This window comes from Carex rostrata, chromosome 16 (assembly GCF_964058835.1).
Source record: "Carex rostrata chromosome 16, lpCarRost1.2, whole genome shotgun sequence".
NCBI classification, from domain to species: domain Eukaryota; kingdom Viridiplantae; phylum Streptophyta; class Magnoliopsida; order Poales; family Cyperaceae; genus Carex; species Carex rostrata.
In genome coordinates this window covers 3,336,533-3,351,195 of record NC_135933.1, presented here as the reverse complement: position 1 = coordinate 3,351,195, position 14,663 = coordinate 3,336,533, and the positions used below count along the sequence as shown (strand labels likewise).

The window sequence follows — 14,663 nt, the reverse complement described above, 5'->3', positions numbered from 1 at the left end:
AATAAAAAAAAATCCGAGCGTATATTGGGTATGCGGACGGATTAGTAAAAAGTTAAAAAAATATAATTTCGGTATGCATACTCAGTACGCATACTGATTGGGATCCGTGCATGGACTGAGTCTGAGTTCGCGGTGAAATCTGAATTCGAGATTAATGGATGATATTCATTTAGAGGAAAGGGCCTTTCGGCCCTTGTCCTGGGTTCTGACTTCTTCGGGCCTCTCTTCAAATCAAACCCGAGTGCGAAACGAGCTAGACAGAGAGAAAAGAGAGAGAGGGAAGACGAGAAAAAAGATGTCGGGATTTGGAGATGGATACGTGGGAACAGCGCAGGATGCCGTGAAGATACGGCGGCTCCAGAAGCAGCGAGAGGCGGAGCAGCGCAAGATTCAGGAGCTTAAGAGCAAGTCCGCCTCCGGTGGTGGCAACTCTGGCCTCCTCCAGTTCGGCTCCAGCACCTCCGAGGTACCTTACCCCCTTTAGAGCATCTACATCCCAGCAACTCACTTGGATTTCTAAATAACTGTTAATCACTTTTTAGAAATTATGATCTCTAAAGTTTCTAACTCTCGCATTCTAAAATTAAATTTAGAGTTTCTATTAAGCCACATCAGCAATAAATTAAAAATGAGAAGTAATTTGAGACAATTATTTAGCTATCATGGAGTTTATAAACAGTTTCATAATAAACTTTTCTGTATATTTTCTAAATAAGAAACTCTCCCACATCCCTAAAACTGGATTAGAAACTGCCACATTAGATTAGAAACTCTCATAATACAGCTGGAATTGGTGCGAAAATCTGGTCTACTTCTAATTTGACAGCATCGTGTCATCATAAATTGAGAATGTAAAATGATAATGCGAGGGTAATAGTTGCTCTGAAGTTCAAACTTTCAGTGTTAGTTAATGCTAATTTTGTTTCTTTCAGATATTAGAGACTGCGTTTAAGAAGGAAACTGTTGGTTTAGTCACAAGGGAAGAGTACGTTGAGAAGGTAGGCCTTTTTCTAATTACTATAGATTTCAATCAGTAAACCGGCATTTTCAATTAACTTAAATTTTTGCCTTGCTTTCCATGTTAGAGGGTTAATATTAGGACTAAGATCGAGGAGGAAGAGAAGGAGAAGCTTCAAAAGTTACAGCAAGAGTGAGTTATTGATTGTTCTCCGTCATCCCCTTTAACTATGTTCTTTAAGTTCCTGTTAAATATCCTTTTCCATTACTTAAAAGGTTGTGTTACTTTTGTGTTGTTTTGTTATAGGGAAGAGGAGCTTGAGGCACAGAAAAGAAAAAGGAGAAGGGTGCGGGGAGATTCACGCCTCTCTTTTAATGATGACATCGAAAATGAGAGTGATGATGAAGAAGAACAAGCTGATTATAGTATGCATCTCTCCTTCTATTGTTATTTCGATGTGCTACATTTTGTAGCTATTTTAGACATGGCAATACCTTTCCCTCTTGTATTTCATGATTGTACTTGTTTGCATGCTGTTGGTATGATAACTTCACTCGGGTACATACATGTTCCTCAGATCTGATTGTGCAGTGCAAGCTAGTTCCGACTGGTAAGCACTGATACTAAGAACAGTAACCCTTGCTAATAGCTTATGAATATATTTACCCTTGCTAAGAGCCCATGAATATATTAACCCTTGCTAATAGCTCATGAGTAATATTATTTATCAGGGGCCACACCTGGTATCAATACAATACCAGCTCAAGTTGGCTACACAAGATTAGTCATTAGGCAGATGTTTTATCTGCTTGTTTTGTCTTAAATGGTACCACAGTCTTAGTTAATAGTACACAAGATTAACCATTAGCCAAATGTTGGTTTGATATGGAGCTGATGTAGTACCACTATGCCATGCTAGTAGAGCAGAGTGTAGTACTGCAAATAATAATGGTAGAGAGCAGTGGAGTACGAGTGACTGAGATTGAGAAGGAGGATACCGCCTTTTTAGTGCCTGCCGCAACATCTCTCTTTCTCCCTTCGTTTTCACTTCCAAGTAGAAGAAAACATCTGAGTCCTCTTTCTTCATTGTTTGATTCTGTTTGGCTCTTTCCAATAGAGGAGAGAATCGTCAAAGTTCTTAAATTTCCACATCTATCTCTCTAAGTTTGAACCTGTTTCATCATTTGTTAGCTTGCCATGCCTCTCCAATTTTTTTTGAAAATTTTGGTTGTTCAACCAGTCTGGTGCCTATGGCCTCTCCATATATAGTTTCAAACTTCGATCACAGAACTCTTGGCATCTCTCTAGTTTCAATTTTATCCTAATATGATTAATCCAACATATAATTACTGGATTGTCGTGTTCATGCCCTTTTTTTTTTTTATTTACAAATCTCCCTCTTTTAGCTGTTAATAAAGTATGTCAGTGTAATTGGACAATTTTTATTGTGGGTGGTAAATGTTGAAAATTTTGTGTTGTTCAGAGAATTTTTTTCTTGTTAAATAGATTGATTCAAGTGTGTGCATTATAGTGTTAGCAGCACCTTTTATTTTGGCTCACTTAAATGTAGTGCAGAAATTTTGATTGTGGTGCTCTGACAAGGGTAAGTATGGGGTCATTAAAAGGTTTACATTCTATCAGGAGTTATAATCACAAAAAAAAAAAATATACTGCTTCCAGAGTTCCATGAGATAATTTTAAAATTCACTTTAAGCAACATTCATAATTAAAATGGACAAAGCCATAATACAATAACTTCACACCAAAAAGACAAGCTACAAAATTAATGCATAAATGATGGGAGAGACTTGGAGAGAGGTTGAGAGTTGGAGATGGAGAGATGATGGGGGGCAAATTGGGTCCTTATTTTTCTGGAGAAGACTGGGAGATGAAGAGTGAGATAGAGTGACTTATGAGAGGTGGATGCCCCTCAATTTCTGTCATGTACCCCTTTCTCTGATCAGCAGTTCCAATTAGATTGTCAAGACTGCAATTTATATCGTGGACTGATTACAAATCATTACAAAATATTGACTGAGAAGCTTTTCTATATCACTATTTTTTTTAGTAAATTTATGATTAGTCCAAATTATTTATTCAATCTATCATGTAACAAATTGTTAAATCTTTTACAGAAGAGCACCATGAGGTTAGGAAATTGGACCACAGTAAAGTCGGTAAAGATCCAACAGTGGAGACAAGTTTTCTACCAGATAGGTATTGTTGCTTGCAAATCACTCTTTGTTGAAAAATAAAACACGCCTCCTATCCAAAAGAGGAACCTGGGGAAAATAATAAAAAAAAACGGTTACTGTAGCGATTTTTGTATGTAGATTTTAAGCTCATTGAAACATTTGTTGTAAGAATGATATTACAGTGAGAGAGAGGCAGAGGAGCAAGCCGAGAGGGAGCGGCTCAAGAAGCAGTGGCTGCGTGAACAAGAGCTGATCAAAAGTAACTTCATTCTCCTATATGAAACTGCAATTTATTTAACAAAGGATGGTTTATTTACTTTTTGTGTGTTTTTTCAATATTACAGATGAGCCGCTGGAGATAACTTACAGTTATTGGGATGGAACTGGCCATAGGAGAGTTGTACAGGTCAGTATGGTTTCTGGCTCTTTGTGGAATTATTTTTTGGGGGAAATGATTTTTGTCGCCAGAGGTAATTTTGCTCCACAATCCTGTAAGTGGGAACCTTGTTCATGACAAGTGTGAAACATGTTCAGATTTGTCCAATGGTGGGTGGGCCAAGAGTGAAATCCCTCCATTGACAGTTAGCACCCGTATTTTGTTTATGTACTTTGAAATTGACACATGCCAAGTTAACTTTAGATATGTAATTATGCTCTATAATGCTTCATATGTGGAAGCATCATAGGTGCATAATTTGTGCCCGATCAGAATTTAGTTCACCCGTAACTTACCTCCAGTTATGCAATCAACAAATAACCAATTCTATGACAAATGATAAGCATAGTCGTGGTGACTTGGAAACAATTTTCACTGCTAGTAATGCAAAACTTTCTGTATATATTATAATATTAACCTTTCAAAGATCTTATCAGTTCAAATCTGTTTTCAGGTTCGGAAAGGTGACACGATTGGTGAATTTTTAAGAGGAGTTCAACAACAACTTGCACCTGAGTTCAGAGAAATTCGCACTACCTCTGTAGAGAACCTCCTCTACGTCAAAGAAGATCTCATCATCCCTCATGTATCTTCTATCTTTTTTTTATTTTCAGTTTGTTTATTGAGAATTAATTATGTTGCTGAGCCTGAGACCTAGTGAAAGAAACTGTTGATTTTTTGACATTTCTTAGTTGCATGATTACCCCTTTTTGTGGCCTAATCAGAACCAAAATCAACTCTGGCCAGAAGGGAAAGAAGAGAAAATAAATAAAAGCAGAAGACAATAGAAACTGTATTGGTACCTGGATACTTGACATATTGGAAATCAAGTGGGCCTATGAGATTTTCTAACCGGTATAATTTTGCTTAAAATATTTCAGCAACACAGCTTCTACGAGCTTATCATTAATAAAGCAAGAGGCAAAAGTGGACCGGTAATTAGTATTCTCTTTTTTTTTTTCACATCGTGGCTTGTTGATTTTTATCAAGTACAATGCGTTGAAGTTTCTATATTAATGTTTTTGTAAATTACAAATTAACTCATTCTGTTTTTATTTAATAAACAGCTATTCCATTTTGATGTTCATGAAGATGTGCGAACAATAGCTGATGCAACCATAGAGAAAGATGAGGTGTGCAATTTGTTCTACATTTATGGGTGGACGATATAATTTAATATTGATTAGTTCCATATATTGGTATAACTGTAGTACTTTACATCTGAACTGGTTATATCTTTTTGTTGTCTTTATTCTAGTCTCATGCTGGTAAGGTCGTGGAGAGGCACTGGTACGAGAAAAACAAGCATATATTTCCTGCTTCCAGATGGGAGGTTAGTTTAAGTGTCCTTTATGTAAATGTTCTTAGCATCTTTTCATTCAAAGTATTTACTCATGTGAACTGTGTTTCTACAGATATATGACCCGACTAAGAAATGGGAGCGTTATACAATACATGGAGATTAAACTGCAGATGGCTGCACCAAATGCCGAGAATCTCATGTCTTAGATGTAACCTATCTATTCGGTCTTAGTGGTTTAGAATTCAGTCTGCTAATTTTTTTTGTGTTTGGCTTTGAACACCTATTTCCTCTTCTGTGCCATTTAAGTTTCTTTTTGCACATTTCTTTTTTATAATGTGTACTTAAATGTTTATGGAGCCTCTCTATTAGTCCTGTATTTGGACAATTCTTTATGTCTGCACTTTACAACTTTGACTAGCACATTATTACTGTACTGCTTGCCTATTTTTTATTTTTTCCTTTTTATGGAAAAAAAGGATATTGTTTCTTGGATGGGTTGTAAATGGAATGGACATGGATCGGATCTGCATTCCGTTTCATTGAATGTTAATATGAATAACAAAAATATACAATTATTATTTGATACTTATATTATATATAACAAGTAAATAGTTTTTCAGAAAGAAAAATAGGTAAAATGGGATTCTAAATAGACGGATAATAATGTTGGTAATTTCGATGTTTACAACTTTAATTTTTGGGTATTGCAAATTAACTATAATTGTTTTGGTTTATCCTATCTAAGAAATATCTGTATTTTTTAGCACAAATGAAATAATAAAATAACTTATTCAAAACTTTTTTGTGGATATGCGCGTTAGCACGTAGATTTTAAGCATATTAAAGGCTTTATTAGCTAAGAACGGTTGTTTTTTCTTCTTTGACGTTGGCAACCTTGTTATCATCTGTGAAAAATTAACATTTTTATAAATATTGCGTACTGAAAGGTCAAATTATGTATGGATTGAACTTTCTTCTACTACTGCAATAATTTTGTTTTTTTAAATTTATTATCTATTTAATTATTTCGATAAAATAAATTGTGGCAGCGTATTGCTCCCATAAAAACTGTTCTTCCAATAGTCTAGCTTGGAATAACCATTTATAGCAGTGTTATATATATATTACAAGATCAGGCGTTAAAATTAACAGCTTTTCAACCTTATCCATCAATCCTCTCTTGCATAGATCATCAATTACTGTATTAAAACTATCCCTCTGAAAACATATGGTTTAGTAATTCCTCTGCTTTTCAGTTTCACCCTTCTTGCAAAGTGAATCGATGAGAATATTGCATGTCACAGTGTTCGGTAGTATTTCCTTTGAAACCATCTCGCTCAGCAACTTCTTCGCGCTAATTTGTTCATCTTGCAAAAACTATGTACAAGAGTGATATAACTAACAACATCAAGATGCTTATCTCTATAAATCAAGTAATTGAGCAACTCCCCTGCCTTTTCAGTTTCTCCTTCCTCACGTAGTGCATCCATGATCAGTGGCGGGCACTGGCAGATATTGGGTAGACAAGTGTCTACTCCTGAATTTAAATTTTTTATTTCAATTCAGTATTAATTGTTTAATGTATCTACCCCTAATCCGATGTAGTATCTACCCCTAATTCGATTTAGTTCATTTATTGAACTTATTCTTCTTGAGTTTTGGTCAATTTTGCATATTTCATTTTTTTCGGATATGCAATACTCTATTTCGTAAATAGAATGAAAGAGAACAATATAACAAGAAATTCTAAAAAGATGGGTTGGTCGAACTTTTTGTACCTTTTATTATTCATCACTTATATTTCGGTTGAAAAATTTATCTAAGCTTTGACTTTGATTTGCTAATTGACTAAGAACAATCCACTTTGAATTGTGTCAAACAAATTTTTAATTAACTTAGGAAAAATATTTCAATATTGTGTCAATTGATTTTATGATTATAACAAATTTTATAACAAACATAGTTATAGAGATTGAGTTGCAATTGTGTACCCGACAAGTTAATGGGTTTGAACCCGATTAGTACCCTACCCTGACAGAAATCCTTGATTCGCCCTTGGTGGCGGAGCCACCTTATATGAATGGGGATAAATTGACCCTCATTTGTAGCAAATTTTTTTAAATACGATGGACCTCCATTAATATTTGATTCTCATAACTTAAAAGTTTAACTCCGCCCTGACCATGATGATATTTAAGTCACAACATCAGCCGTGTAGCTTTTAAAACTCATGTGGTGCAGTAACTCCCGAAATTTTTTATTTATAGGAAATGCAAAAAAGAAAAATAAAAAATGATAAGGTGGAATTTAAAAAATAGGAATACAGGGTCACGATTTGGAGTCTCACAGAGATGCCAAATCATACCACTCTTTAATTTCCAAAGCAAGTTAGCAACACCAACTTGTATGATATTTAGACTTTTTAAGTAATGCCATGTTATGTTTATGTTATTTATTTTATTGTTGCTTCTATGCTGATAATCTGTTTTGATTGTTAAATAATGTGGCTGAGACTATAAATTGATTATAATTCGGCACCTAATGGCTGTTAAATATTGGTACCTGATGACTATAAATTAATGATAATTCGGCACCTAATCTATTTTGGTTGTTAAATAATAAATAATATTGTTGCTTCACAATTATATTGAATAATTCGGCACCTGATGGCTTTCATTTAATATAGACAAATACGAATTCTCTCAAACTCTTTATTCATTAGTTTTTAATATTATTAATTTTTATTATTCGGATATCCCTCAAAATTTATCATAATATACTATGCTTTTTAAAAAAACTCGTATTTCAATTTTCTCGTGTCAATTCAGAATTTCTCCATTTCTTCTATGTATTATAATTTTTTTTTTAAATCATACCAACGAATAGTGAAAATGCACTTAGCCAAATATATTCTTGGTTGTTTGGTTGTATGCTAAGTTTGTGCTAATATATATTTGTAGCAAATAAAAACACAAAAATAAAAAAATAAAAAATTATATGATGGTATCATGTCATAGCTACTGATCGAGCTCCTCTAGTTATTTTGTTTTTCCCGTTTTTTTGTCTAATTTGGAGTCCCAGTTTTAGAAATTTTTTTTTTCGATTCTTTTGTCTAATTTGGCATTTCATATTTAGAATTTTTTTTTTTCCAGTTTTTGTTCTTATATAGAGAGATGAGCTACGGTGAGTTGCGAACTAAAATGCGTTTCTACTTTACGCTGTATTTTTATTTTGAAAGTCCAAATGACCGATCCGAACGTTAGATGTGATCTCCATATTGAAATGTGCTTGGAGACTAAATTTTACATTTTTTGAAACTTATTTACTATTTATTAAGTAATTTTGAAAACTGTTTTTTTTTTCTGTGAACAGTAAAAAATAGTAAAAATTTCTGGCTTAACAAAACAGTAAAACCGTTGGATTAGCGATTTTCAAAGTGGCTTAATAAATAGTAAAAAAATTCAGAAAAATGTAAAATTTGGTCTCCAAGCACATATTAATATGGAGAACAAGATGAACAGTTCAGATCGACTTTTTAAATTTTGAAATTTCAAATTTGAACCGTGTGTATTTCGGCCCATATGCTACCGAAAGCACATTAGCCTCTCTCTATATATATATTGTTTAGCAGAGGTTGTCGTATAATTTGATGTCCCTACGGGATTTCAAACCGTAACTTTCCTTTCTATTTTAAAATTCCACTTGTCGTTTCCTCTTTTTTTTGGGTATTTCCTATCAATAAAAATTTCGGTAGTAATTCCTTTCCTCTCAATTTCTCCATTCTCATCCATGAAAACATTGTAAGTCACAACATTAGGTTCAATACCTTTAGAAATCATGTGATGCAAGAGTTCCCGTGCCTTCTCAATTTCTTTTGTTGCACAGTGCATTCATGACACCATTGTAAATTATAACATCTGGTTCAAAACCTTTGGAAATCATGCACTGCAACATCTGCTATATATGTCTTGTCTACTAGGGATTCAAATCAGCTGAAATTCCAGCTTCATGAACAGTAACTCTGAAATCTCTGAAATTTCAAATCCAACCGTTGAACTATTTTGAGATGCGTGCACAGAAAAACCATATGTTCCGAGATACGTGTATAGAAAAAGTTGAATAGTTAGATTCGAAATTCCAAAAATTTCATAAATACTGTTCATGTATTCGGATTTCAGCTGATTTAAATCCTGTCTACTAGCCCTTTCTTGCTCAGTCCATCTATGAGAGTTTTATAGGTCATGACATTAGGTTCAATCCCTTTAGGAACCATGTGATGCAGGAATTCCTGTGCCTTCTCAATTGCAGCTTGCACGGTGCATCCATCATAGCATCAACTCATTTATTTTGATCAAAATAAATTAATTTATAGGTCGAAAAAGTTCAACAAAATATGCAAATGAAAATTAGAACTTTAAGCACGCAAAACTTTGATATAAACTCTGATTTCTAATTATGGCCCATTTTAAAAAGCTTGCAAAGATATCTACATGACTTGTCGGGGATTTTTTTTTTTTAAATAGAACTTAGTTTAAATATTTTAAGGGACAAGCATTCTTAATTCTGTTTTAATGAAAAACAGCTCAACTGACCATGTGGATCGGTGAAGACAAAAAAAATTGCTTCACCGCATATAAAGTAAGTATAATAAACTGTCTCTGGAGCTGTTTTTCAAAACAAAAACAAAAAAAGTCAAGCTTGCTTATTTCATTGAAATATTTAAGTTCAGTTCTATTTTAACAAAAAAATCCTTGTCGGGTAATACCCGTAATTATTGTTTTTGGACAAACATAAAATTGTTTGAACTTTGAAGTCTTCAAAATTGAGTTGTAATTTCTTGCTTCAGCAGTTTGTATTTTCTTTCATTTGAAACCAAATCTAACCTTTTAATTGAAATTTCTATTTTTATTACATATGCAACGTCTTCAGTCCATTTTAAATGACTAACAATATTACATAAATTTTCAATTATAATGATTAATTTCAAAACAATAAGTAAATAAAATAAAATAAAAAAACATTCTTCTTGGTCCATGATTCCATGAAGCGTTTTGAGGAGAAACGTTTATCCATAAGCGTTTGTGCTTGGAATGATGTCATATTTCTAATTTTATTTTAAAAATGCTTGAAATAAAAAAATCGGTCTGCCAAGTGGAGCCGAAATTTTTATTAATAGAAAATATAATAAAAAAATATCCAGATTAGGGGATGCTTTTCGGGATTTTTCAGATATAAGGAAAACGTTTTTAAATATCGCGGCCACTGGCCGTTGTGAATTATCACGGCCATACTTAGTGCCTTATTAACCGTTTTAACTACATTAACAATTCTAATTGAACCAGAGAAAAAACCGGAAAAAAAAACCCTGTCCGTTATGGATAGAAACGGCCAGCGCGGAAAAAAAAAAAAGAAAAAAAAAAAGTTGTCCGCGATGAACAGTAACGGCCAGCCTATAAAAAAAAAAAAAAAAAAAAATGGGCTGTCCGCGATAAACAGCAACGGCCAGCCAAAAAAAAAAAGGAGTTTGGTACAATTTGTAATAAAATTAAAATTGGACAGCATTTTTCGGATTTTTTTAATTTTTTTTTGCTGGCCGTTGCCATCCATCACGGACAGCATTTTTGGATTTTTTTTTTTTTCCGTGCTGGCCGTTTCTATCCGTAACGGACAGGGTTTTTTCCGGTTTTTTTCTCTGGTTCAATTAGAATTGTTAATGTAATTAAAACGGTTAATAAGACACTAAGTATGGCCGTGATAATTCACAACGGCCAGTGGCCGCGATATTTAAAAACGTTTTCCTTATATCTGAAAAATCCCGAAAAGCGTTCCCTAATCTGGATATTTTTTTATTATATTTTCTATTAATAAAAATTTCGGCCAAGTGGAGTCCCAACTCCCGAATTCGTATCCTCTGCATTAACTCAAAAGGGAATCTTATGTATTAATGAATCTTAACCATTCAATTTGATATAAGATTCGTGTGACTAGATCTGCGCTAATATTAAAGGGTTCTCTAATTTATAATCACAAACCGGATTGACTCTGTTTAAAATCAGACGGTTTAAATTCATTAACTCAAAAAATTCCTTTTGAGTAAATGCAGAGGAGACGCCTTCAGAACTCCCACGCTCTTTTTTTTTTTCTTTTTTTTTTTCTACCATCGCTGTAAAGAAGTAAAATAAAAAAATTGAACCCTTCACTTCAATAAAAGCCTTGTTCCGAGGCTTCCGAGCTCTCTCCTTTTATTATTGTGCAGCTTGTTTCTCTCAGGACCAAAACGGATTTCTACTCTAACCTTCCCAGCCATGCGAATTAGGGTTTTCTCTGCTATCATCGCTCTCCTCCTCCTCGCCTCTCCGATCTTTCAAGGTTTAAGCTCTTATCATTGGATCCGCTAATTGCCGTTCCTTTTATCTTTGAAAATCTCTTCTTATGGCGGGTTGTTCGATTATTTGTTCAGATCTACTTTATTATGTTCTTTCAAGTTAAGGGGAGTTGATTAGGGATCCAATTTTCTCCGTATGGTGCAATTCATATTAGATCTGAGCCTCTGACTCTATTTGTGCGGGAATTGCATAGATCATGAAAGTTAAACACTGTACCTTTATTCATACTAGTTAGTTGTTAGTTCAGGTTATTTTGTTAATTGGTTGCTGGCAATTCTCATGCAATATGTTTTGTTTTGAAAAGAGGTGACAATCGCCCTATTATTTCATTGAAACAAAATCGTCTCATGCCCCATACAGTCTTCTTATAGAAAAGATTTAAAGTCAGGCAGACCAATTGAATATCTTATTGCTTTCAGCTTTAGTTGGCCTATGGATTTATGAGTTTACTTCTTTTACTGTTCACAAATACCTCTAAATTAGAGGCCTGAATTTAGATGGAGAGAGTTCATAGATTTCTCTTACCCATTTTCAGATAGGTCCGTAGTTTTGTTGTACAATAGAAGAAAAATGTAGTGCAATTGATTCTTCAAGCTTCTATTTCTTATTGCCCCTTGGTAGAATAAATTTAAGTCGTTTACACAAATTACTTTAATTGCATTTACCATTGCTTGCTAATTTGGATAAAATTATAACAGAACTTCTGAGAAACTCTTAATTTTTTAATTGTTATTCTTTTGTTTATGTTGATGGAATTATATTCTTAAGACCTTAGTTTATTATTAATGTATTCTTATGCTGTCTATAAAGCTAAATTGGTAATCCTTTTGGTTACACAATAATAATTGTAATTTTTTTTTTAAATTATCTAGTGGTGAGATGTGAGTCGGCTGAAGATGCAGCGGCAGCTGAAGTAGTCGAAGGAGGGGATCTTGGTATTGTTGGAGATGAGACTCAAGTTTCTGGTGATAGTACATATGGGCCCGCCCCTAATGTGAATACCATCTGCATTTTCCCAAAAAATACCGGGAAAGGTAAAAGTCGCCATCTTTGAGTATCTGTGACCACCATTTAGCTCGAGTAGATTTGGTATCTTTGTTCTGTTCTTTTTTTGTATACTTATTGTTTGGTTTTTGTTCTTATATTTGTGGGATTTGAACAAGATTCTAGACTTGAATTTCCTGCTCAAAATTTAATTTCAGATAACACTTTAGTTGTTGAATTCTGACAGTACCAGCCTGTATGATAAGCATATAGTGAAAAGTGCATCTTTTGAGATGCTTGGTATATGAATAGTTTTTCTGTGACATTGTTCCAGCTGGAGATCTTTTATATTTTTGTTTACAAAATGTTCCTAATTAGTTTTGTTCCCCTTATTTCTAATGCAGTGGTGCCAGCCGGGGAAGATACTGAACTGCTTGTTGGCGTGCATAATGAGGGTATCTTTATCTTAATAACATTCATTTTTTCATTATTTTGTCAATTGGCCTTGTTGACTGGGTTATCTGAAGAATAACAAATCAAAATGTGGTGAAACCAAAAGTGCATTAGTCTAGCTAAAAGAAGTTGGCAACCTTCGTGCACTATGAAAAGGATGATACCTGTGCATCCACACACAGGACAGCATTTCTTGGTTTTGGCCAATTAAGAAGACAGACTTGCCCTCTCCCTCTCTTTCTCTCTCTCTCTCTTTTTTTTGTGTGTGAGAAAAATGCTTGCTCACAGCAAATAGAGTTAGTTTTTTGTTTTTTTCTGGATATATAATATGATGTTATTTTCTTCAAAATGAAATGCAGGAGAATCTGCTATGCTGGTCCATGCTGTATATGCCACTCTCCACCTCCCTTTTGATCACCGCATGTCAATCCAGAATCTCACAGTTCAGGTTTGTCAGATTTTCTTCTGAACCACAGGATTTAACATTCTGTTTGAGTACTGTAACAGTACATAATCACTCTAGTAGGCAGTAATTGGCTCTTGTTTTGCGTTTTTTTTTCCTTTTCTTTGTATCTCTTATGTTCAAATACATACTAGGGTTATGCATTCTTAGTACTTGCGTATTAGTTCAATATTATCAGAGTATTCTTGAATTATTCGACTTAAATCAACTCCATCAACTTAACCGTGTACCTTCTTCTGTTGCAGGAAGTTGTTAATGCATCAGTTCCACCTTCTGCTCAGGCGTCCTTTGATTACAAATTCTCCGTAAGCAAATTCTTACAGGTTAGTCCTTACAGAAATTTGTATTATTGTCACACACATTGATATCCGCTGGCTATACTATATATGTATATGTATCTATGTATGTATGTATCTGAAAGTGTTTAATGTGCTTTGCTGTAGCCTGGCTCATTTGATCTTGTTGGGTATATGCTTTATGAGATCGACCAACATCCATACTTGTCAGTCTTTTACAATGGTACTGTTGAGGTGGTTGAATCAGGAGGCTTCCTCAGTGGTGAATCTGTCTTTCTTATAACTCTGGGGACTGGTTTACTTGCTCTTCTCGGCTTTTGGGTTAACGGTCAGATTCATCACTTCTCCAAGGTACATACATTTTTGCCATGATCCGATATCTACTTTTGTTTGTGGTGGATATCAGTTTCAAAGGGGAGACATATGAGTGAATTTTTGCAACAATTTTTTTTTTTTTTTTTTACCAAGAAGACCCATGATCTTTTCTGTTGTCTTTTTTATAATTGAATTCCCATTTTTCTAATCAGAAAACAAAGAAGGCACCAAAGGTTGAAGTTGGTACCGGAACTTCTGAAGCTAATGTGGATGAATGGTTGGAGGTAATATTAAGTCTTTTAATTTTTTGTTTTTGGATTTATTATTTTTATTTCGGAAATTTAATTCTCTGGTGATATTTCAGGGAACTGCATATGCTCGATCTCTGTCCAGCACCAAGAAGGAACAGAAGAAAAAGAAATAGAGAGGATGCTTTTGCTTTTGAATGGTTATCTTTGTTTGTGGGTTTAAGGGAGATGTTAGTGTAGTTTTAGAAAGAGTTTTGTAATAGGTCATTAAGTTAACTTCAATTGTTATATGAGGCGTCATGAATATTTTTAATTTATTCTGTCATAATAAGTAGAAATTTTTGAAGGATATATATATTTTTTTTTTAGCACTGAACTCGTTTTAACATTTGAGAAGTATTATATTGAGAACGCCTTAGAAAGCCTTTTGGTTACACTCAACTGAACCGTCTCAGTTCGTCGGTACATCATTTGTCTTAGTCAGTTTAAATGGAAATTTGGGGGAATACTTAATTGTAAACGAGGATTGAGGCAGGGGGACCCATTGTCCCTCTTTCTCTTTGACATTGACATTGTAGCTGAGTAAGTAAGATACTTGTAATGCTAAGAGCCCCTGTCCCTCTTTC

General features: G+C 34.1%; 2 protein-coding genes across 3 annotated transcripts; both read left to right on the top strand.

Annotated features, from left to right (window-relative positions):
* The first annotated feature begins 203 nt into the window (after positions 1-203).
* On the top strand, positions 204-5,317 carry XCT (XAP5 family protein). Of its 2 annotated transcripts, none has more exons than XM_078317786.1 (12): positions 204-466; positions 933-998; positions 1,086-1,150; positions 1,265-1,383; positions 3,094-3,175; positions 3,336-3,412; positions 3,498-3,559; positions 4,044-4,175; positions 4,471-4,524; positions 4,657-4,722; positions 4,848-4,922; positions 5,005-5,317. In XM_078317786.1, the coding sequence occupies exons 1-12, from the start codon at positions 296-298 to the stop codon at positions 5,053-5,055; spliced, it is 1,020 nt and encodes a 339-aa protein (XP_078173912.1). In that variant the 5' UTR covers positions 204-295; the 3' UTR covers positions 5,056-5,317. The 2 variants fall into 2 exon arrangements, with proteins under 2 accessions (XP_078173912.1, XP_078173913.1); XM_078317787.1 differs by having other exon boundaries at positions 222-466; positions 3,097-3,175.
* A 5,731-nt stretch (positions 5,318-11,048) lies between these two features.
* On the top strand, positions 11,049-14,408 carry LOC144567614 (Translocon-associated protein (TRAP), alpha subunit). The gene is made up of 8 exons (XM_078317785.1): positions 11,049-11,261; positions 12,151-12,312; positions 12,667-12,717; positions 13,075-13,163; positions 13,424-13,501; positions 13,622-13,825; positions 14,002-14,073; positions 14,154-14,408. Exons 1-8 carry the CDS (start codon positions 11,198-11,200, stop codon positions 14,211-14,213), a joined length of 780 nt encoding a protein of 259 aa, XP_078173911.1. The 5' UTR covers positions 11,049-11,197; the 3' UTR covers positions 14,214-14,408.
* The last annotated feature ends 255 nt before the right edge of the window (positions 14,409-14,663 follow it).